At 44.0% G+C, this 23,934-nt stretch overlaps 2 protein-coding genes across 3 annotated transcripts in view; both read left to right on the top strand.

The window, feature by feature from the left end:
• The first annotated feature begins 223 nt into the window (after window positions 1–223).
• MLNR (motilin receptor) lies at window positions 224–2,627 on the top strand. Its single transcript, XM_055426821.2, has 2 exons — window positions 224–1,115; window positions 1,905–2,627. Exons 1-2 carry the CDS (start codon window positions 224–226, stop codon window positions 2,273–2,275), a joined length of 1,263 nt encoding a protein of 420 aa, XP_055282796.2. The 3' UTR covers window positions 2,276–2,627.
• Window positions 2,628–10,630: 8,003 nt separating this feature from the next.
• CDADC1 (cytidine and dCMP deaminase domain containing 1) overlaps window positions 10,631–23,934 on the top strand; it is a 30,408-nt gene continuing 17,104 nt past the window's right edge. Inside the window, exons 1-5 of one of the 2 annotated variants that reach the window (XM_088842748.1) lie at window positions 10,631–11,012; window positions 11,776–11,873; window positions 16,642–16,716; window positions 20,359–20,536; window positions 23,234–23,836. In XM_088842748.1, the coding sequence (XP_088698874.1) occupies window positions 10,778–11,012; window positions 11,776–11,873; window positions 16,642–16,716; window positions 20,359–20,536; window positions 23,234–23,836 (1,189 nt within the window). In that variant the 5' untranslated portion in view covers window positions 10,631–10,777. The remainder of the gene's footprint in view (window positions 11,013–11,775; window positions 11,874–16,641; window positions 16,717–20,358; window positions 20,537–23,233; window positions 23,837–23,934) is intronic. The other variant, XM_055426111.2, reaches the window with a different exon arrangement.

The following is a 23,934-nucleotide window of genomic DNA, read 5'->3' as shown; positions in this document are numbered from 1 at the left end:
GCCGGGCGGCGGCCGGGGGCGGGGACTGCGCGCCACCCGCTCAGCAGCCCTCAGCGGACCCCGCGGAGTCGCGTTCCGGCGCGCGGTGCAGCGGCGCTCGAGCCGTGCGGGCGGCGGGAGCTCCGCGCGCACTCCGCGCGCCGGCCGCCGAAGGAAGCGCTTTCGCAGCGGGGCCAGGCGCTGGGCACCCGGCCCTGCCCCGGGGACCCCGCGCGCCGCGCCCATGGGCAGCCCCGGGAACCGCAGCCACGCTTCGCGGGGCGCCGGGGAGCCGCCGTGGGCCGCGCTGCTGCTGTGCGACGAGCGCCGCTGCTCGCCCTTCCCCCTGGGGGCGCTGGTGCCGGTGACCGCCGTGTGCCTGGGGCTGTTCGCCGTCGGGGTGAGCGGCAACGTGGTGACGGTGCTGCTGATCGGGCGCTACCGGGACATGCGGACCACCACCAACTTATACCTGGGCAGCATGGCCGTGTCCGACCTGCTCATCCTGCTCGGGCTCCCCTTCGACCTGTACCGCCTGTGGCGCTCGCGGCCCTGGGTGTTCGGGCAGCTCCTCTGCCGCCTCTCACTCTACGTGGGCGAGGGCTGCACCTACGCCACGCTGCTGCACATGACGGCGCTCGCCGTGGAGCGCTACCTGGCCGTCTGCCGCCCGCTCCGGGCGCGCGTCCTGGTCACCCGGCGCCGTGTCCGCGCGCTCATCGCTGCGCTCTGGGCCGTGGCGCTGCTCTCCGCCGGGCCCTTCTTCTTTTTGGTGGGCGTTGAGCAGGACCCCGGCCACGATGCGCTCCAAGACCTTAACGGTACCGCGCGGCCCTCCCCCGTGCCGCCGCTGCCCTTCCTGGGGTCCTCTCTGGCTTCCCCGCCGTCCCCGCCGTCGGGGCCCGAAGCAGCCGCCGCCGCGCTGTTCAGCCGGGAGTGCCGGCCGAGCCCGGCGCAGCGGGGCGCGCTGCGCGTCATGCTGTGGGTCACCACCGCCTACTTCTTCCTGCCCTTCCTATGCCTCAGCGTCCTCTACGGGCTCATCGGGCGCGAGCTGTGGAGGAGCCGCGGGAAGCTGCGAGGCCCGGCCACCTCCGGCCGGGAGAAGGGACACCGGCAGACGGTCCGCGTCCTGCGTAAGTGACGCCGCCTCTGTTCCAAACACCCCAACCGCGCGGTGCCCCTTCGCCGGATCTCCCAGCCTTCGGCACCCCTTCTGGCCACGCTTCCTTTTGTAGTCGACCCCAGCCTCCACCTGCTTGTCCCTCCAGTCTCCGTAGAAAACCATCTCGTCTTCTAGGAGCTCTGTGTCACCGTCAGGGAGCCCCCATAACGGTGGGATATTCGGGTCTGGTAAATAACTATTATTTATTTAGCCTCTGTGAGCAGAGAGCTAGACTGATCCAAGATGAATAGATTGCAGGCTCTTAAGCCCACTGCCTGTGTCCTTTAGATGCCGCAGAAGCGGAATTATTCACAGAACCCTGGAGAAGACGGGATACCTCACGTTAAGATAAAGTTTCTTCACTTAATGTTATCTTGAAGACTAAAGTGAATCGTGCCCGTGTCAAAAAAAAATAAAGATCGTGCAGACGTTGCATAATTCTTTTCAACGGAAAATAGAGAACATGTTTCTGAAATAGGTTTGTGGAAAGAAACGATTTCTACTTGTTAGTAGAAATCAGTCTCTCTGGTTTATGCCCGGCCTTGCTAGTGCATGTATGAGCCGAATATTCAGCTGTTGTTGTTCTCGAATATTCAATTTCAAAGCAAACATTGATGCTGTCTGTAACCTGGTAGTTTTTCTGGGGTGGGGATCTGGCTAGGCCAGAGTTTTATTGATTTTGCTGTTAATTATTGCTTCAGTGGGAACTCTTGTTTTCGGATGCTTTGGCTAATTCTGGTGTCTTTGTTTTGTTTTGCAGTGGTGGTGGTTCTGGCGTTTATAGTTTGCTGGTTGCCTTTCCATGTTGGCAGAATCATTTACATAAATACCAAAGATTCCCAGATGATGTACTTCTCTCAGTACTTTAACATCGTTGCTCTGCAACTTTTCTATCTGAGCGCCTCCATCAACCCCATCCTCTACAACCTCATTTCGAAGAAGTATAGAGCAGCGGCCTGGAAACTGCTGCTGGCCAGATGGTCCAGACAGAGAGGTTTCTGCAGAAGCAGGGAGGCCAAAGGGAACCTCGCCGGAGACAGGGCTGGCTGCACGAAGAACAGCACCAACATGCAGGCGTCAGCAACCAGCACTGCCAAACCTGGTGCCCTGTCCTATGACTCTGGGACTTAAGGGAAAACAGGTCTGTAGGGAGGAAAGAATCAGGAGGGGGTAACAGATGCTGTTAAGGAGAATTGAAAAGAGTAGTTGACATTTTGCAGTATAAGGAAATCAACCCTAAATACTCATTGGAAGGACTGATGTTGAAGCTGACGCTCCAATACTTTGGCCACCTGACGGGAACAGCCGACTCACTGTTAAAGACCCTGATGTTGGGAAAGATTGAGGAAAGGAGGAGATGGGGGCCACAGAGGATGAGATGGTTGGATGGCATCACAAACTCAGTGGACATGAGTTTGAGCAAGCTCCAGGAGATGGTGAAGGACAGGAAAGCCTGGCGTGCTGCAGAGTGGAGTTGCAGAGTTGGACACAACTTAGCGACTAAACAACAAGAAAGAGTGGTTGACGTTTTGCAAGTTTGTCAGCAGCTTAGCGTGAATTTTTTTTTTTTTTTTGTAAACAAAGGTATGAGATGTATCTGTACCAATTCTCTGGCTTTCCTTTCCTGTACCTCCTTGGGGAAGTTCATTTCATCCTCCTGAAATCCCACATCATAAAATGTGCTCTGGGGAGGTTTTGTAAGTCCTCACTCTCCTACTCTCAGGATATGACACTCATTTTCCAGTTAACAAGTAATCCAGACAGATGCTGCCGTGAAAACTGTCACCTGTGAGGCCAGAGGTGTGTTTCGTTTTAGATATATGTGTTATGTGTTGTTTATGTTTTAGATAAATGTGATGATGCATCTACCAGGAATCCAGGATAATGAGATTTTGATTCAAGAAATTACTTAATGTTTACTTATGGCAGCAAAAATGTTTAGAAACAAGTGAAAGGAATTCTGGGTAGAGTTGAGTGATCAGGGGTCTCACCTCTCTCAGGCTGGTAGAAAATCATTTACTTTAGGCACAGTACCCTCTGTTCAGAACATAGTCACTGAAGCCTGAGGGCAGGGAGCTGCAGCAGGACTTGGCTTCCACAAAGAGACTGCTGATCACATTGATAAGAGCTTTCCGGTTCCAGTTCAGTCGCTCAGTCGTGTCCGACTCTTTGCGACCCCGAGGACTGTAGCCTACCAGGCTTCTCCGTCCATGGGATTCTCCGTCCATGGGATTCTCCAGGCAAGAATACTGGAGTGGGTTACCATTTCCTTCTCCAGGGGGTCTTCCCGACCCAGGGATCGAACCCGGGTCTCCCGCATTGGAGGCAGATGCTTTAACCTCTGAGCCACCAGGGAAGCCCGATAAGAGCTTTAATATGCCTTATTCGCCTTGGCGAATTCAAGACTTGAATGGATTTAAGTCTCAGGACTGAGTCTGATTTCTTAAGAGCCTTACCCACTCCCACCCTGAGAAGCTATACTTACAGAAAAACATGAGTCAAGGGAAAGATTGGGGGCGTGAGGAGAAGGGGGCGACAGGACCAGATGGTTGGATGGCATCACAGACTCAATGGGCAGGAGTTTGAGCAAGCTCCGGGAGATAGTGAAGGACAGGGGAGCCTGGTGTGCTGCAGCCCATGGGGTCGCAAAGAGTCGGCCTCGACTGGGTGACTGAACAACAATGGATGCAGTCTTGGTGAGAGAGACTGTATGGATGTTCTGGCCAACAACTGTGTAACGTTGTTTTAGTTTGAAACATAAACCTGTTTTCAGAGGGCTGCTGCTGCCTCTGGGAACTCCAAAGGGCCTCAGCCACTGCCAGGGTCTTATGAATGGTGGCCCCTGGAGGTAGGCAGGATACAACTGGCTCAGCTGTGAGCTAAAATGGTGACTCCATAAACAAGGGACTGCTCCACATGCTGACCAGGTCCTTTTTTATGCTTTTTCATGTGATTAGCTATGTACGTGACGCCTTCAAGTCCCCTTGAAGCGTCCTGACACCCTGGCCCTGCCCTCGTGCAGCAGTGAGGAAGCCTCCCGTCTACACTGTTTCTTCCAACTAGTGAAAGAGGCATACTGGTCACTTGGGGCAGCAGTCCCTAAACTGTGTTCTGCAGGTTTTAAGAGAGCATTTGAAAAAAGGATTCTGTGGTCAGCTATGATAGAAAAACACTGCATGCTGTACCCACCTTCCCAAGAGTCACACAACACAAAAGTAGATGTCAGAGGCTCTGAGAAGTTGTTGCTGGGGACACTGATGGCGGGGGGTGGCGCACACTGGGCTCTCAGTGCAGCCTTGTGCCTCCGCCACTCGTTTGCTTGGTGGCACTAAGGGGCACGTGCTGGAGCTGCAGCCACACAGTCTTTCTTCTCATGGGAGTTCCTCTCTGGGGCAGTCAGAAGTGGCTTCTTCCCTGCGGAAAATCATGGCCAAGAATTTTATTGATACATTCTTTATATTATAATGCTTTTATGTTTTTATAACATTTTATTTATGGTATAAAGTTTAGAAGCAAAGAGCTCTCCTTTGAACTTTCTTGTTCAGATTCTAGAAAAAAGGGATCTGCATCACACTTTCCTGTGACAGAGGTGTGTTTCCAGGTGTCACAAGGAGCATCAGCCTTCCTTACCACTGAGTCCCTGACATGGAGGCTCTGAATTCCATTGCTCCTGTGGATGGCTGGGCACCTGCTTTCAAAATGTCCACCTCATCCATTGGCAGAGTGTGAGATGACTGCAGTCTGTCACATGTTTATTGGAATGTGAGTAGAATAATCAGTGTATCATGTGTAGTAAAGCCAACTGTTATGTTGTGAAACTTTTGTTGCAATTATATATCGGTTGGTATCTTTCATGGTTCATAAAATGTATTCTCATTGTGGGTCATAGTCAAATATATTTGAAAAGTTGTTCTAAGGTCTAAAATTGTTCTGTGTTTAGTCATGTCTACAGAGAAGGCAATGGCAACCCACTCCAGTACTCTTGCCTGGAAAACCCCATGGACGGAGGAGCCTGGTGCGCTGCAGTCCATGGGGTCGCTGAGGGTTGGACACGACTGAGCGACCTCACTTTCACTTTCATGCATTGGAGAAGGAAATGGCAACCCACTCGTGTTCTTGCCTGGAGAATCCCAGGGACGGGGGAGCCTGGTGGGCTGCCGTCTATGGGGTCGCGCAGAGTCGGACATGACTAAAGCGACTTAGCAGCAGCAGTCACGTCTAACCTTTTGCAACCCCATGGATTGTAGCCCATCAAGCTGCTCTGTCCATGGGATTTTCCAGGCAAGAATACTGGAGTGGGTTGCTATTTCCTTCTTCAGGGGGATCTTCCTGACCCAGGGATCAAACCCATGTCCCCTGTATTGGCAGGTGGATTTTTTACTACTAGCACCACCTGGGAATCCCCAAAGTGTTCTCTAGCACAGCAGAAAGTGTCTTCTTGCGTTGACCACTAGCTGTAAAGGGGAGAGGCATCATGGGAAGACGTGAGGAGTGGCCCCACGGGTCTCAAGTCAAGGGTCACTGGAGAGGGATGGGTGGCTGCAATTTCAGTCCTGGGCCTCCCTCTGCCCTGAGGATGGTGTCCTGGATGCCCTGACTGGGAACTCTCGCTGCCCCCAGAAAGAGCTCTCTTTGAGCCCCCCAGCTTTTTCCAAGTGAGGCACCAACCTTGGGGAAGGGTTTGTGTTTCATTAATTGACTCCACAAATACTCACCGAGCAAAGTGTATGACAAAATACCCTAGAAACATTAGTTCATGTTATGGGGTTGAAATCATCTCGACTTTTGAATGGCCTTTTTGGCCTTGAAATGTATGACTGTATCATGTAGACTAACCACAGATTCAGCTCACAGGCCAATAAAAGCACTGACATCAGAAGGGCCTGCAGAATTTCAAGTGATTAAAAAAAAAAAAGGTGGTTCTGTAAGATTCTGAAAGATTCTGCTTTCGTAGGTCTGAAGTAGGACCCAAGGTTCTGCATTCCTAATAAGCTCCTAAATGATGCTGATGTTGCTGGTCCTTAGCTTCCTTGCCTGTAAAATGGAGATGAAAATCTGCATCATAGATGTTATAGTAAATGAAGTGATGAGCATTTATATCTTTCTCCCACCCCCTCAAGCTGTGTCTGCTTGATCAAGGTACTCAATGTCTCAGTTCCTATCAGTAGGGATAAAAATAAAAATACATACTTCATGCGGTTGTTGGAAGGAGTAAATGAATATGGCATTCCCAATTGGCTCAGTGGTAAAGAACCTGCCTGCCAATGCAGTAGACGTGGGTTCAATCCCTGGGTCAGGAAGATCCCCTGGAGAAGGAAATGGCAACCCACTCCAGTATTCTTGCCTGGGAAATCCCATGGACAGAGGAGCCTGGCGGGCTACAGTCCATGGGCTCACAGAAGAGTTGGACATGACTGAGCGACTGAGCACGGAACACACGCAAAATGGCTAGAACAGAGCCTGGAACATAGCAAACGCTCTGTACTGTAAGATACCATTATTACTATTACCATTATCATTGTTATAAAGTTGATTCAAGAAGCTATTCCACCAGCATTAGTTCCCTATTCCCTGTCTTACCTGTCCTCTCATTCCTACCCCTCCCTCTAGTCCCTGGACTTCTAACATGAATCATGAGGGAACCTCTTCAGGCTGCTGATTCAGAAACGCCCAAACCCAGTCCAGACGGTGCTGCACACATGGGGACCCTCACGAAGCATGGCCATGGATCGTGGTACCAGGCCCACTGCCTGCCTGCTCCCAGGCCGCCGATGGCAGAGAACCCCAGGACATCACAGGAGGCGGGCCTGCCCGTCCTTCCTACCTCGTGGGGCACAGACGCCCTCAGGGTCCCCGGATAGCACATTGATCTCTGTGGCACCGAGTTTACTTTTCTTAGGACACCAGTAGGGACAATATATGGAAAACTTGAGAAGTGATTTCTCTCTGGCAGCACTGCCCTCCATAACAAAGCAAATGTGCCATGAAGGGCGTCTGGATTTTGTTTTGGCTTCTCTTTGCTTCTTTGAGGTTGAAGTACTGCCAGGAACTGCCTTCCAAGAATTCTTTAGGAAGCCTCAATTTCTGGATTCAGGATGGTGCTTATGGTTACATCCTTGCCTAAAACAACCACGTGAGGGCCGATCCTTTGCACAAGGGTGCACTGGCCACCAGGGGCCCCTTATCTCCAGGCGCGCAGGCGGCACGGTCCTTGGTCGTGGTGTGCCTGCCACCAACCAGAGCAGGACCGAGGGTGAGGCAGGTTTTCTTCTATAGGCCAGGTATTCAGCCTCTGCCAAACTTCACCATTACCAACAAACCCAGCACAGACACCTCAGCTTGTTTTATTGTAAGAGGACTCTATCCAGATACACACACTGCTAGGACCAATGTTCCCAATCAACAGGACCTAGAATGAAAGAAAGAGATCCAGGTTATCTACAAAGAATAAGTAAATGAAACACAAAGCGGGGAAGGATACTAATTAGTGATGTTGAGCACCTATTCTTTACCAGCACTGAGCTACCTAGGATCATTGAGTTTTTAAGAAAATTTGGGATAAACATAATAACCCTCCCTACCCCCCTCCATCCCCTCCATCTGTCTCTCCCTCCTTCTTTCCCCATTCTCTGAATAAGCTGGCCAAAAAGTCATTTGACAGGACTTCCCTGGCGGTCCAGTGGCTAAGGCTCCGCCCTTCCAGTGCAGGGGGTGCAGTTTGATCCCTGGTCGGGAAGCTAAGATCCCACTTGCCACAACTAATATTTCACATGTGCAGCTAAAGATCCCACATGCCACAGCTAAGACCCGGCACAGCCAAGTAAATATATAAATATTTTAAAAATTAATAAAATAAAACTTACATGGATGATTAAAGGGTCAAGAATAACCAAGATACTCCTGAAGAAAATCAGGTGGTTTTATTGGGGGGTAGTGGGGGGAGTTAAGGGGGCAGAGGTATAATAAACCAATAATGTACAATATAGAACCCAGAAATAGATTTACGTATATATGGAAACTGGATACATGACAGAAGTGACACTGCAGATCAATGAGATAATGCTGGGCTAACTGATTTTCCAAGTGGAAAAGAAAGTGGATTCTGACTTAACATCAACAGTTCAGTTCAGTTCAGTCGCTCAGTCATGTCCGACTCTGCGACCGCATGAATCACAACACGCCAAGCTTCCCTGTCCATCACCAACTCCCGGAGTTCACTCAAACTCATGTCCATCGAGTCGGTGATGCCATCCAGCCATCTCATTCTCTGTTGTCCCCTTCTCCTCCCGCCCCCAACCTGTCCCAGCATCAGAGTCTTTTCCAGTGAGTCAACTCATCACATGAGGTGGCCAAAGTATTGCAGTTTCAGTTTTAGCATCAGTCCTTCCAATGAACACCCAGGATTGATCTCCTTTAGAATGGACTGGTTGGATCTCCTTGCACTCCAAGAGACTCTCAAGAGTCTTCTCTAGCACTACAGTTCAAAAGCATCAATTCTTCGGCAATCAGCTTTCTTCACAGTCCAATTCTCACATCCATACATGACCACGGGAAAAACCATAGCCTTGACTAGACGGACCTTGGTTGGCAAAGTAATGCACAAAACTAAATTCTAGATGAATGATGATATAAATATGAAAAGAAAAACCTATGGCCTTTAGATAAAATATAAAAGTTACTGTTAAAAAGGTGAGATTAATTGACACAGACAGACAAAAGGTATCTTTATAAACCTGGATAAAAAATGCTTTTTGAAAAGATACAAAACCCACATAAGAAAATTATTTGTATGTTTGGCACATTAAAAAATAAAGAACTATGCACTGAAAAAAATAATTAAGTGAAAAAGCAAGTGACAAATGGGGAGAAGATTTTTACCATACACATTCCCGCCCAAGAATGAGTATCAAGGATGTATAAAAAATGCTTACAAATGAATAAAAAATAACTACCAAATAGAAAAATGGTTAACAGGTATTTCATAGAGAGGACACATGTATGGCCAATGCACCTAGGCAGAAATCAGGGAAAATCATAATCACAAGATATCATTTTATGCCAACCAGATTGGTAAAAATTAAAAGTTTGACAATACCCAAGAATTAGTGGGGATACAGAGCTATGTAAATTGGTCCAATCTCTCCGGAAAACTTTTCAGCAGTATTTGGAAAACTTGACAACTCAAGAATTCTACTCCTAAGTGTAGTCCCTAAAGAAGCTCATCCATATGAACATAAGAAAATATATACAAAAAAGTTTAAAGCAGCATTGCTTGCAATAGCAAAAAGCTGGAGATAGAGCAAATGTCTCTTGACTCAAATATGGGTAAATAAATTGTGGTATATAGCTACAATGTGGAGAAGGCAATGGCACCCCACTCCAGTACTCTTGCCTGGAAAATCCCATGGATGGAGGAGCCTGGTGGGCTGCCATAGGGTCCCTGAGGGTCGGATAAGACTGAGCGACTTCACTTTCACTTTTCACTTTCATGCATTGGAGAAGGAAATGGCAACCCACTCCAGTGTTATTGCCTGGAGAATCTCAGGGACGGGGGAGCCTGGTGGGCTGCCGTCTATAGGGTCGCACAGAGTCCGACACGACTGAAGCGACTTAGCAGCAGCAGCAGCTACAATGAAATACAACAGTGACAATTAATGAACCACAATCATAGCAATCAACACTGAAAATTCTCTTCAGTCTTTTACAAAAAAATGTACTTTCATAACGTTGACTTTCGCTTTCACAGTCGTGGAGCGGTTTTTGTGCCTATTTTTTAAATCAAATATGATAACAGCTTAGGTTTGAACGGAAAATGGCCTGAGTCAGTGGGGGAAGGGAGGAGCTTCATTCTGAGTCATGCCTAGGACACATCAAATCATAAAACTAAATTGCACTGAGCACAAATCCACAAGGTCTGGTATCTCTCAGATTTTCCAAGGGCCACTTCCTGCATCCTCAATTTCCTGAGGACAGTTCTACCCTCAATGTCTTCATGTGCTTAAGAAGCAGCAGAATGTTCTTGTGGCGGTCCCCAGCACTAAGTTGCCCAGGACTGGCCAATCTTAGAGGATAACCACATGGGACCGCCCAGCTCCCACCTCATTCGCCTCTCAAACTCTCTGAGACCCTGACCGCTAACTGTATGGGGGCTAGTTTCCATCTTAATGGCTCTGGGTGTAAAGAATCTGCCTGTAATGCAGGAGACCTGGGTTCGATCTCTGGGGTCGGGAAGACCTCCTGGAGGAGGAAGTGGCAACCCACTCCAGTATTCCTGCCTGGAGAATCCCACGGACAGAGCATCCTGGCGGGCTACCGTCCATGGGGTCGCAAAGAGTGGGAGACGACTGAAGATTAACACAGACTTCCATTTCAATTCTCCTTCACGCTCGGGCCAACTCTCACGTATGCGAAGCCCTCATCGCCCTCGCCGAGTGTGCGCAACCTGGGACTTCGAGCCAAGACATCCTCAAGCGACCAGACTTCATTCAGCAAACCCTAAGAACGCAGCCAAACACGAGCGTCAAATGACTCACGGCCCCGTGTCCCCTGCTACTCGCCGGGTCGCCGCAGGAGGAGCGGCCCCGACGCCACCGCGGCCGCGCCTCGCCGTGACGTCACACAGGGCGCCCGGAAATGGCCGCCGAGCCCGCGCGTCATCTGACCGCGCCGAGTCGGCCGTCGCCGTCCTGTCTGTTACTGGGAGGAGGCGAGAGGTGGGGTTGCTGGGGCAAAGATCATGCAGGACAGCGAGAGGTTTGCTGGGCAGCAGAGGCCGCTAGGCTGGGGATGAGAGAAGCGGGGCAGATGCAAAATCTGGAGAGCGCGGGGGCCGGACGGTCAGTCAGCACCCAGACGGGCAGCATGACCGGTGAGTGCCCCGAACCCCGCTCCGGCCGTCAGCCTCCCGCTCTGCTCTGCGCGTCTCCCGCCGTTTCACTCCCGGTTTCCTGCTTGCTCTTCTTCGCCCGCGTTTCCGCTCCTGGGTGTCCCATCCCTGCCCCGGGCGCGTCCCCGCCTCCGTCACCGGGATCTCCTGGCCCGGCTGCACTGGCTTCTGAAGTTGCGCTCACTCCTCACTCCCCTTTACTTTTTCCTCCCAGGACCTGGAGCTGGGGTTTCTGGGGATCGGCGAGCCTGAGAACTCCCTAAACCGTGTTTTGTTTTTTAAATTTAATTCCAAAATTAACCGCACGCGGCGCTTTCTTGTATTTCAGCTCCTTTACCTTTTAAGGTCACCGTATTTTTAGTTCTGTGTTCTAATCCCCGCCCTTGTTGCAGCGCCTCATCACAGTTCAGAGTAAAGCTTGCTCCACCGTGATCTCCGATGCAAGGACTTTTCATAACTTTTTTTTTTTTTGGAATTCCCATAGCTCCGTGCATCACTTGTACTTTTTTTTTTTCCCCTGCTGGGTGAAAGAGGGCCCAACTTCGAAGGTGCTGGAAGAGGTTGCCCTTAAGGAGACTGAAACTTTCTGATAAGAAAGTGCTTTGATTCTTTTGCACACGAATCCAGTTTCTCTGCCTCTTGCTAAAACAGCGGAGCCAAGGCTGCAGCACCCAAGTAGCAGTGAGCTTAGTTCTTATTTTCATCATCAGTAAAAGTTTTAAGTGTTTGCCCTCTCTTTTTGTAGGTGAAATACCAAGGCTTTCTAAAGTCAACCTTTTCACTCTGCTCAGTCTCTGGATGGAACTCTTCCCAGCAGTGAAAACCCAAAGACAGAAATCTCAGGTATAATTTGTTTCATAGATAGTTTTTCAACCTTTAGACAAGCGGCGGTCTAAAATCTGATTTTATTGCTTTAGTTTTGGTCACACTTAAAAACACACTCAACAAGCCTTCAAATTTGCAAAACACTCTTCTGGTTTTCTGTGATGCCTGTAGTTCATAGCTGTGATGGTTTCGCTTTCCAAACTAAAAATAGAATATTGACAGTTACCCTCTCACACTGCCATCTGTATTTTCTTTGGTCAGCTGGCTGTTAAGGTCCACATTTTCATCAGGTTATCTGTTTTCTTATTGTTGAGTTTTAAGAGTTCTTTGTATATTTTGGAGAGTAGTCTTTTATTAGATGTGTCTATTATAAATATTTTCTCCTAGTCTGTGACTTGTCTTCTCATTCTCTTGAGACATTGTCTTTTGCAGAGTGGTTTTTAATTTTAATGAATTCCAACTTTTTTGTATTTTAAAAGTCATTGCCATACTCAAAATCATCTAGGTTTTCTCCTATGGTTATTTTCTAGGATTGTTATAGTTTTGGTCTGTGACTCATTTTGAGTTAATTTTTGTGAAGCATGTAAGGTCTATGTGTAGACAGGGAATTTACTTCATGATAAAATGATAGTTCTTGGAGTGGTTTTCTCCCAATACCTATGTGAAATGTTTTATAAATAAAACATTATTTAAGATGTGCATATTTATTTCCTATTTTTCAACCACTTACTATTATTGGCTTTGAGAAGGTTCTTCATTTTCTTCATGGATTTTGAAGTCCTTTTTTCTCCCTAGTTGTTAATAGCTTAGTATTATTTTATGAAAATAGAAGATTGCCAAGCTGTTGGTTTTTCTGGTTTTGGGATTTTTTTTTGCTGATGGAATTTGTCTTAAAAAGACAGAAGGAAATGTTTAAGATTTAAGCCTTTTAAAGTGCATTTAAAAGTTGGACTTTACATTGCAGTGATATTCAGCTGTGAGAAGGAAGGACATCCTCCTATTTGCAGTGCAATAAATGGACCTTGAGCACATTATGCAAAATGAGTAAGTCAGAGAAAGACAGTACTGTGTGGCCGAACTCAGAGGAGAGTGAAATGGTGGTTACGGGGCTGAGATAGATGGTGTTTAAGGGTGCAGACTCATGAGTAGGAAATAAGCCCTGGAGATCTGGTGCACAGTCGCAGGGAATGCAGAAAACAATACTGTTTTATAATCATCAAACATGCTAAGAGACTAGGACTCAATTATTCCAACTACTAGAAAGAAGTGAATAGTTGTGTAACATGATTGAGGTGCTAATTATTGCTATAATGGCAATCATATTATAATATACAAATGTATCAAATTAATGTACACCTTCATTTTTTACAATGTTATATGTCAAATATATTTCAATTAAACATTAATTAAAAGCGGGGCTTTTTACAAATTGAGTAATAATTTTTAAGAACCTTTTTTAATATGAAGATTTGGTATCATTTTAATTCATTCATGCACACCACATACACACACACACACACACACATACATACCAAAATAGATCTTGTTCTTTTTCATCAGACAGGCACATTAATTTATACAAATAATTCCACTATTAATTGTACATGATGTTCACAAAGTTGATAAGATCTTTTTCCTGTTAAGAAAAATGTTCTCTAAGCTAAAGTAATAAATTCCTTTCACTTGAATTCTTTATCCTGCTTTTGCTATAGAAAGTAAGCCACAGAAACTCTGAGATGCAATTTCATATGTACTTGTATTGGAAACACTGCTTTTGACACTCTAAAAATCTTTGTCTTTTTAAAAATAAAATAATGAAAATAATACATGTTTATTATTTACAAAATAGAAGAAAAAATTCCCTCATAGTTGCACCACTTGGAGACTACTAACATTTTTGTGCTGTTTCCCAATCTTTTTGCTCTATTTCCTTTATTCATTGGATATCATTTAATTCTGGATCCTGCCCTTTTGACTTAGCAACATTGGAAATGCTCATGTTGTAATACTGTTATAAACACTGGAGTGGCAACTTAGTCTAATACTTCCAGAGTAGCCAGTGGTTCAGCAGTTTCTCCCACCCTCACCCCTGTCTTTGTCAACCATCATTCTGTTCTCTGTGTCTACGAACTTGGGGACTTCTGTTTGTTTCTTTTGAGATCCCGTATAAGAGAGATCATATGGTCTTTGTCTTTCTCTGTCTGACTTACTTCAGTTAGCATAATGCCCTTGAGATCCCTTTATGTTGTTGTAGATGGCAAGATTTCATTCTGTTCTATGGCTAAATAATATTCCATTGTGTGTATTGAATACTCACACAATGTGTCTTCTGCATTCATCTGTTGATGGACGCTGAGGTTGTCTTCATATTTGGGCTATTGTAAGTAAATAATGCTTCAGTGAACATTCAGTTCAATTCAGTCGCTTAGTCGTGTCCGACTCTTTGCGACCACAGCACGCCAGACGTCCCTGTCCATCACCAGCTCCCGGAGCTCACTCAAACTCATGTCCATCGAGTCGGTGATGCCATCCAGCCATCTCATTCTCTGTCGTCCCCGTCTCCTCCCACCCCCAATCCCTCCCAGCATCAGACTCTTTTCCAGTGAGTCAACTCGTCACATGAGGTGGCCAAAACAGTGAACTTTGGGAGTGGATATATCTCTTCAAGTTAGTGTTTTCATCTTCTTTCGATAAATACCCAGAAGTGAAATTGCTGGTTCATGTTATAGTTCTATTTTTAATTTTTAGAAGAACTGCCATACTGTTTTCCATAGTGCCTGAACCAATTTATACTCTCAGCAACAGTGCATGAGGGTTCCCTTTTCCCACACCCTCCCTAACACTTGTCAATTCTAGCTTTTTTGAGGATAGCCATTCTAACAGGTGTGAAATGATATCTCATTGTGGTTTTGATTTGCACTTCCCTGATAATTAATGATGTAGAGTATCTTTTTGTTTACCTGTTGACCATCTGTGTATCTTTGAAAAATTGTCTATTCAGATCTTCTGCCCATTTTTTAATTGGATTTGTTGATTTTTTTTTGCTGTTGTGTGAGTTCTTTATATATTTTGAATATTAGCGCTTTGTCAGATATGTGATTTGCAAATATTTTCTCCAACTCAACAAGCTTTTTAGTTTGTTGTATTTCCAGTTGTTTATTTTTGCTTTTGCTCTTTTGCTTTTGGTGTCAGATTCAAAACATTGCCAAAACCTATGTCAAGAAGCTTACCACCTGTTTTCTTCTAGGTTTGTATCATTTTATTGTCATCTTAATGATTGCATAACAATCCATTCTATCAATGTAACATGTTTATTTTCTTATTATTGAACATTTAAATTATAATTTTTGCCAACCTTAGGGAATTATTAACTACAACCATTTCTGAATATATGATGGACAGGGAGGCCTGGAATACTGCGATTCATGGGGTTGCAAAGAGTCGGACACGACTGAGTGACTGAAATGAACTGAACTGAACTGAGTTTTCTGTGTTGTCAAATATTTACACTGTATGAATGTGTCTTGAGGATTGTCCAGCAAAGTATACATAGTATAAAGAGTAAGAATTTTTAATTATCCAGTCTAAAACTAGATAAATGAGTGGGACTTCTGAGGGAAAAAAAACACCATAAGTATTTAAAAATTTTGAAATAATACACAGTGGAATATTACTCAGCCATTAAAAAGAATACATTTGAATCAGTTCTAATGAGGTGGATGAAGCTGGAGCCTATTATACAGAGTGAAATAAGCCAGAAAGAAAAACACCAATACAGTATACTAACGCATATATATGGAATTTAGAAAGATGGTAACAATAACCCTGTGTGCGAGACAGCAAAAGAGACACAGATGTAAAGACTTTTGGACTCTGTGGGAGAGGGCGAAGGTGGGATGATTTGGGAGAACAGCATTGAAACATGTATATTATCATATGTGAAATAGATCGCCAGTCCAGGTTCGATGCATGATACAGGGTGCTTGGGGCTGGTGCACTGGGATGACCCTGAGGGATGGGATGGCGAAAGGAGGTGGGAGGGGGGCTCAGGATGGGGAACACATGTACACCCATGGCTGATTCATGTCAATGTATGGCAAAACCAATACAATATTGTAAAGTAATTAGCCTCCAATTAAATAAATTTGAAAAAAATATTTTGGAATAGAAATTGAATACTATTGAACTTGGCTGTCATTTAAAAATAGTTATCTCTCCTACTGGTTCATAGTTTTAAATTTCAGTTGAGTAAGACTTTTCTAAAATTTCCCGAATATTACTTCAGTAAGACTTTACAATGACTGCGTCGTTCCCTCGTATTTCTCTATACATCATGTATTGTCTTTCTCTCCCAGCTCTTCCCATGGTGTCCTCTGGGACCTTATCTTTATGCTGAAAGACCACACATACTTTTCCAGGACAGAAGTAATATAGCATAATGGTGAAGACAATGGATTAGGGGCTCAGATCCCTGCTTACCCATTTACTAGCTCTGTGACCATGGTTGAGATACAGTTTCTTCATCTGGAAACTGAGAATGATCATAGCTACTTTGTAAAGCTGGGGTAACTGAAGGAGGTGATTTAGGACCAGATCCACGGTGACTGTTAGGCATTATTATCATCATCACACATATAGTCAGCCCTGCCACTGCCACCATCCACACCCCCGTCATTTCATTGCCATCATTACTTCCTCCACTTCCTGTTCTTTACACAGGAAATATTGAATTAATCACATTTTATGTACTAATCCTTTTTTCCCCCTTTAATCTGCTTTTAATTAGGAAAAGGAGGAAGGAAAGCATGGACCCTTAGGAGACAATGAAGAGATGGCCAGAGTATCTGCTGACAAAAAACAGGTGCATTTTTATGATTTTAAAAAAAGACATGTTCATAATAACAAAGCAAAAGGGATGATACAAAGTAGAATAAAAGTTTCTTTTATATTCAAGTTCCCCTTTCCCATTTCCAAGGAAAGTTTTTGTGTACCCTTCTAAAAATCATATATTTATAAGACTATGTATGTCTCTGCAAAGGCTGGGGGTGGGGAGGTGAGACCAGATAGGATTATATAGTCTACAATCTATTCCTACACCTTGCTCTTTTTTTTTTTTTTAACATTTTCAAATTTCACTCTAATCACTTTCCCATGTGAGTTCATATAGAGTATGTTGAGAAACACTCTTCCATATTCTCTCAAACTCCAGCACGTCCTGCTGGTCTTGCCAAGAATGCGAGGCCCTCCCTGTGCTTTGCCCAGGCCATTTCTCGGGAGTTGAGTTTGCAGCAGGTAACCTGAGGGTTGAAGTAATGTTTCTCTGGGACATCGGACAGGTTTGCTCACTATTCTCAATAAAACACAGCAGAATTCCCGAGCACAGTGTTCCTCTCCCGTAACACAGCTAGCTCACTTTGTGTCTAGAAATCTATATAGGCCCGTCCGCATGACCCCTTGTGGGCAAGGGAGCCATCGCAGACCTGAGGCTCACACTGCTTGCTGTACTATGAACCATAGTTGTTCTGACTTAGGATGTCTTCTGCTAGCATCTGTGAAACAGTACCAGGCCAATTTACGAGCTTATAAGTAGAGTAACATCAAAGCCCAGACCTCACCAGATGAGCCTCGTTCTTTTTAATATGTATAGTATTTCCTTGCCATCTTAATCTTTTGAGTTTTCCAGAGAGACTCTGTGATTCATTGGGTGTGGAGTGGAGACAAAACATTCATATTTTGAAAAAAGTTACCTTGTTGTACATTTTTGTTGTTCAAAAAAGTTACCTTGATGTACATTCCTGGAGACTTCTGGTTATTTTTGAGAATGAGTCTCAAAAATGCCCAACAAGAATATAGAAATGATTTGTTTTTAGAATATGTAGATGTTTTTAATTATAAGAAAGGCAAAAGGAAAATGTAGTGAACGTATACAAAACAGACTGTCCTCTTTCACTTCTGTTTTACTATAAAACTCTGTGATTAGGATTATGTAGACGACTTGCCAAGATATTAGTGAAGTGAAGCAAAATCAGGATCCAGAACAGTGACTCACTGCAAAGATTTAGTCCTCTGGGAGTTGGAGTAAGCAGAAGTCCCAGAATGGAATGCAACAGAGGCTTTTATTGGCTTTAAGTTTGGGATGGAAGAATCCTGGTCTCAAAGTTGAGGTTTTGGCCCTAGCTACTCCAATACTTTGGCCACCTCATGGGAAGAGTTGACTCATTGGAAAAGACCCTGATGCTGGGAGGGATTGGGGGCAGGAGGAGAAGGAAACGACAGAGGATGAGATGGCTGGATGGCATCACCGACTCGATGGACATGTTTGAGTGAACTCCGGGAGTTGGTGATGGACAGGGAGGCCTGGCGTGCTGCGGTTCATGGGGTCGCAAAGAGTCGGACACGACTGAGCGACTGAACTGAACTGAACTGAAGAAACAAAAGGGGAAGAAAATACTTTCGAAAGTAAAAAGTGCCCTCAATAAAAACTAATAAATGTGGCCTAAAAGATTGTTCCAATTAAAAAATTAACTGATGAGTAATGCTTCATTTTTTAAGAATGATTTTTAGATATTCCACTGAGTCTCATTCTCCACCGTTACAGAAGTTTATACTCATAACTGAAACTGAAACTTGGCTCTTTTTGGTCCCGTCTTGAAAGTGATTTCAAACATGTCCTCTTGGGAATAACTCTAGAGTAAAATCTTTTTGAAAGGGAATAGGGAATAATGGACACTGTGTTCTCAGCCCAATTCCCCCTCCTATTGTAAAGTCCCTTATGAAGCCAAGGATTAGTGTTATGTCCCTTCCTTCAGAATCTTTTACTGTGAAAATGGCTATTTTGTGGCACACGGAGAGCTATTTTTAACCTTAATGTATTTTATCTGATGTAATATTGTTACAGCTGCCTTTTTGATTAGTATCTGTATAAATTAGGTCACTTTAGGTTTAAAGGAACCACTCTTTAGCCCTCCAGCCCATGCCCAGCTTCTGGGACTGAAAAATAAGTCAGCCCAGCCCCTTACTGTGGGCGGGAGACAGCTGAGACGGCTGTGGCTTACTGCTCTTGCTTTGAGTTCTCTCTTCCTTTCTGACACCCGAGGTTATGTCTTCCTTTCCTTGAGCTTGACTACATGTTTTAAAACATTTGAAAAATTATAAATAACCTATGTATTTGTGGGAGGTGGATCCTAACCACTTAGTCTAGACTGCCATAGTTTTAGAAATTAGTAGAATCATTTGTTAGAAGTTGAGAATTATCTTTATTTTAGTCAGCATTTAAAGTATTTTAGGGACTGCCCTCGTGGTCCAATGGTTAAGACACTGCTCCCAATGCAGAGGGCACAGGTTCAATCACCAGTCAGGGAACTAAAATCCCACATGCCAAAGCCAAATAAGTAAATAAATAAAAATAAAAAGTAAAATATGATCAATTAAAAAATTTTTAGTTAGTAGATGTAAACTTTTCTATATAGAATGGATAAACGGCAAGGTCCTATTATATGGCATCAGTTCAGTTCAGTTCAGTCGCTCAGTCGTGTCCGACTCTCCACGACCCCATGAATCACAGCACGCCAGGCTTCCCTATCCATCACCAACTCCCGGAGTACACTCAAACTCATGTCCACAGAGTCGGTGATGCCATCCAGCCATCTCATTCTCCGTCGTCCCCTTCTCCTCCCGCCCCCAACCTTTCCCAGCATCAGAGTCTTTTCCAGTGAGTCAACTCGTCGCATGAGGTGGCCAAAGTATTGCAGTTTCAGCTTTAGCATCAGTCCCTCCAATGAACATCCAGGATTGATCTCCTCTAGAATGGACTGGTTGGATCTCCTTGCAGTATAAGGGACTCTCAAGAGTCTTTATGGCATAGAAAACTATATTCAATATCCTATGGTAAACCATAACGGGAAAGAATATATATAAAAAAATGAATGTATGTATGTATAACTGAATCATTTTGCTTAACAGCAGTAACTAATACAGCATTGTAAATCAACTATACTTGAATTAAAAAAAAATTTTTTTTTAATTTAAGATGACCTCTGATTTCGTTCTGGCTTTTACCATCTGTGAGTCTTTCAGAAATTCATGTAAATTTTCTGGGCTTTACTTAGCCATGTGTAAAATCACAGGGTTTGTCAGATTTTTCCTTCTTACTGTCTAGAACCTTAATACTAAGTAGTCTTAGGCGAGATGCTATAAGAAACAAGTCAAATTAACTTCATTATTGCCCTTTACTGGGGTGAAAAGTAATTCATTTTTTACTAGGATAAATTTGTGACAATTAAGTGCTTATTTGGTTAAGAAAGCCTAGATTTAGAAAACTTCTGGTATAAAGTCAACATTTTAAACCTTCAGAAAATTTTTTGGACCTAATGAGAAATGTGCATTTGTTCAAACTATGTTCAGATGAAGAATTAAACTTTCATTTTATTCATAAACCAAGTATAATCCGTGATATGATCATTAGATATTATAAAATAAATTACTATTTTATATCTTAATATAGGTGAAGAGAACTGGTCTTGTGGTGGTGAAAAATATGAAAATTGTTGGTCTCCACTGTTCAAGTGAAGATTTACATGCTGGGAAAATTGCTCTGATAAAACATGGGTCAAAGCTGAAAAACTGTGATCTCTATTTTTCCAGAAAGCCATGTTCTGCTTGTTTGAAAATGATTGTAAATGGTAAGTGCAGATAAGGCTTTGTTGGGGATTAATAGCATTTATCTGAGAACAAATCAAATTGCCTAATATAATTTAAAAATATACATATGTATCTGAAGACAGTTTGATATACTGTAAGAAGAAGAATCGGAAAACATGTATTCTAGTCTCAGCTGTGTCACTAACTAGTTAGGTGACCCTCAGTGTATTGGTAGACTAATACTAGCTGCTTTAACAAACACCAACAACATTTCAGTGGCTTAATATATTAGACACTCATCATGCATGTCATAGTCCAATGCAGGTGTTATCAAACAGCAGCCAACTGTTATGTGGTTGATCTGTGGGCCTCAGCATCTTCTGTCTTATTGCTACTGGAATCCCTGCTGGCCTCTCCTGTATCTAGAGACAGAGTAGAGGAGGCATGTTGTTGTTTAGTCACTAAGTAGTGTCTGACTCTTTGAATGTTTAAAAAAATATTGCTTTGTTATTGTTGTTTAGCCTCTAAGTCTTCTTTGCTTCTTTTGAAACCTCATGGACTGTAGCCCACCAGGCTCCTCTGTCCATGGGATTTCCCAGGCATGAGTACTGGAGTGTGTTGCCATTTACTTCTCCAGGGGATCTTCCCACCTCAGGGATCAAACCCGAGTCTCCTGTGTTGGCAAGCAGATTCTTTGCCACTGAGCCACTAGGAAAAGCAAGAGAAAGCATACCTGTTTCTTAAAAACCCTGGCCTGGAAGTCACAGACATCATTTCTGTTCGTGTCCATTGTGGGAACTGTTAATTCCTGGCTGGGTGGCTGCCTCCCAGTGACTACTCTACCCCTTGGAAGGAGAAGCACAAAGATGTGGAGCTATCTATACACACTGGGCTAGTCTTCTCTAATCTTTGTGTTTATGATTCTGTTTTGCACCTAGGTATGGATCCAGACCATTTTCCTATTTAAAAAATGGTAAATCTTTTACATGGGCTTCTCAGGTGGCTAGGTGGTAAGGAATCTGCCTGCCTGTGCAAGAGGGTAAAGATCAGATTGGTGGTAAGGGGAGTTCCCTTGAGCTATAGGCACTTCCAGAAGAAGTGGTCACGTGGCTAGAGCCCCCTTCAAAGGAGGCCTTCACAGTTACCTTATAGCCCAAGCCACAGTTAGAGTCTGTAATAGCAAGGAGTAGATAGAAATGTGCATTTGTTCGACTCAGATGTTTATTATTTTGAATAGAGAAAATCTGTGGGCCATCTGTCTATTCACCTTTGGGCACAATGATAAAAAAATAAATGCCTCTTCTAATGGAAATTATATGAGACATGAGCAAAGGGGTTTCTTTGTTTTAAATACTAATTAATTGATGAACATTTATGTGTTTAATTCTGTATCAGGCATCTTGTTCAGTTCCAAACGCAAATTTAAAACTGTTTTCATGTTTGTTATTCAGTTTTGCTTTCTCTTTTATAAGTTTACTTTCTCTCTTGTCAATTCACATGTGCTGTCAAGAATTTCGATCTCTGTCTGTTAAAGATGGGACTTCTTGGTGGCTCAGCGGTAAAGAATCCACCTGCAATACTGCTGGGTTTGATCCGGCTTCTGGGTTTGGTCTGGGTCAGAAAGATCCCCCTGGAAGAGGGCATAGCAACCCCCTTCAATATTCTTGCCTGGAGAATCCCATGGACAGAGGAGCCTGGTGGGCTGCAGTCCATCAGATTGCAAAGTGTCGGACACGACTGAGCCACTAAGCACAGCAGCCCATATTAAAATGACTAACTTTTCCTCTGCTACATTGATTGAAAAATGTTCCTTCTGGTTTGTTGGTTTTTCTTTAATTTTGTATTCATAAAAGCAGTTCACACTTCTTCCTCCCCCGCTGCTTCCCTGCTCCTGTCATGTTATAAATTCTTTGTGGATGTTTTGGATAACTGTATATTTTGTTGTGAGGAGGACTGTAATGTGTTAAACTGTTCCCCTGTTTTGGCCATTTAGATTTTTTCTATTTTTACTGTTTTAAACAATGCTGCACTAAACATATACGTACATGAATTTTTATTTTTTGTCTTTACTTCACATATTTTCTTAGACGAGCTTCCCAGAGAATACCAGTACAATTTTCATGCGTGGGTGAGTTGTTTATTTTAGGTTCAAAACGCTAGTCAGTATCAGTTATGCTGTACTATTTCTAGAAGCAGCCATTTCATTACTTGGAGGACTCTGGTGCATCTTCCTAGCTCTGGGCTTTGGGACCACACTTAGCAAAACCATTGATTCCATAGATACTTCCCACAGGCTTTGTTGTCAGCAAACATTTCCTATAAAGGGCCACGTAGGAAGTATTTTAGGCTTTGCAGGCCTAATCGTATTCATACAGCTATTCAGCTCTCAGTTCAGCTAATCCATCAAAGTACAGAAACAATGAAAATATGTCAGTGATTAGGTGTGTCTGTGTTCCCATAAATCTTTATGGGCACTGAAATTTGAATTTTATATAATTTTTATTGTGTTACAAGTATTTTTCTTTTGATTTTCTCAACTATTTAAAACTGTGAAAGCCATTCTTGACCCGCAAACTGTACAAAAGTAGGCAACGGGACAGATTTGGCCTGTGGCCATAGTTTGCCAACACTCGGGCTATATTACTGGTGATTTGGTGGTAGACATTTATTACATTGGGACCTCAGGATCTACTGCAATGATATGATGGATTTATCAAGAAAACCCTTAATTTCAGCAGGCATCTGCTACCTTTCATATTTTTGTATTTCAGCTGGAGTTAATCGAATTTCATATTGGCCTGCTGACCCAGAAATAAGTTTGCTCACTGAGGCTTCTGGTTTTGAAGACGCAAAGTTAGATGCCAAAGCAGTGGAAAGACTGAAGTCAAACAGTCGGGCCCACGTGTGTGTCTTACTTCAACCTTTGGTGTGTTACATGGTGCAGTTTGTAGAGGAGACCTCTTACAAATGTGACTTTATTCAAAAAATTTCCAAAACGTTGCCAGACACTAACTTTGATTTTTATTCTGAATGTAAACAAGAGAGAATAAAAGAATATGAAATGATATTTTTGGTTTCCAATGAAGAAATGCATAAGCAAATACTGATGACTATAGGTTTGGAGAACTTGTGTGAGAATCCGTACTTTAGCAATCTAAGGCAGAACATGAAAGACCTTGTCCTTCTGCTGGCCGCGGTAGCTTCCAGCGTGCCCAACTTTAAACACTACGGATTTTATTGTGGCAACACCGAACACAGTAATGAAATTCACAATCAAAGTTTGCCACAAGAAATTGCAAGGCACTGCATGATTCAGGCCAGGTTACTGGCATATCGAACTGGTGAGTTACACGCTTAGTTCCTAAATCGGGGTTGATGGGGTCGTGTGTGTGTCAGACATAAAAGTGGTGTTCATTTCACTTCTGGTAGCGTTTATTGA

Source organism: Moschus berezovskii, chromosome 13 (genome assembly GCF_049115385.1).
Source record: "Moschus berezovskii isolate FMDL1 chromosome 13, NW_MosBer_1.0, whole genome shotgun sequence".
Lineage (NCBI taxonomy): Eukaryota > Metazoa > Chordata > Mammalia > Artiodactyla > Moschidae > Moschus > Moschus berezovskii.
The sequence above is the reverse complement of the archived record's forward strand: the minus strand, read 5'-3'. Positions and strand labels throughout refer to the sequence as shown.

Bases quoted from the DNA above. Each gene is read 5' to 3' on its own strand.
- MLNR (XM_055426821.2), top strand. From the start codon at position 224: ATGGGCAGCCCCGGGAACCGCAGCCACGCTTCGCGGGGCGCCGGGGAG. The intron at 1,116-1,904 runs GTAAGTGACGCC...TTTGTTTTGCAG, and splicing joins GCAGACGGTCCGCGTCCTGC to TGGTGGTGGTTCTGGCGTTT.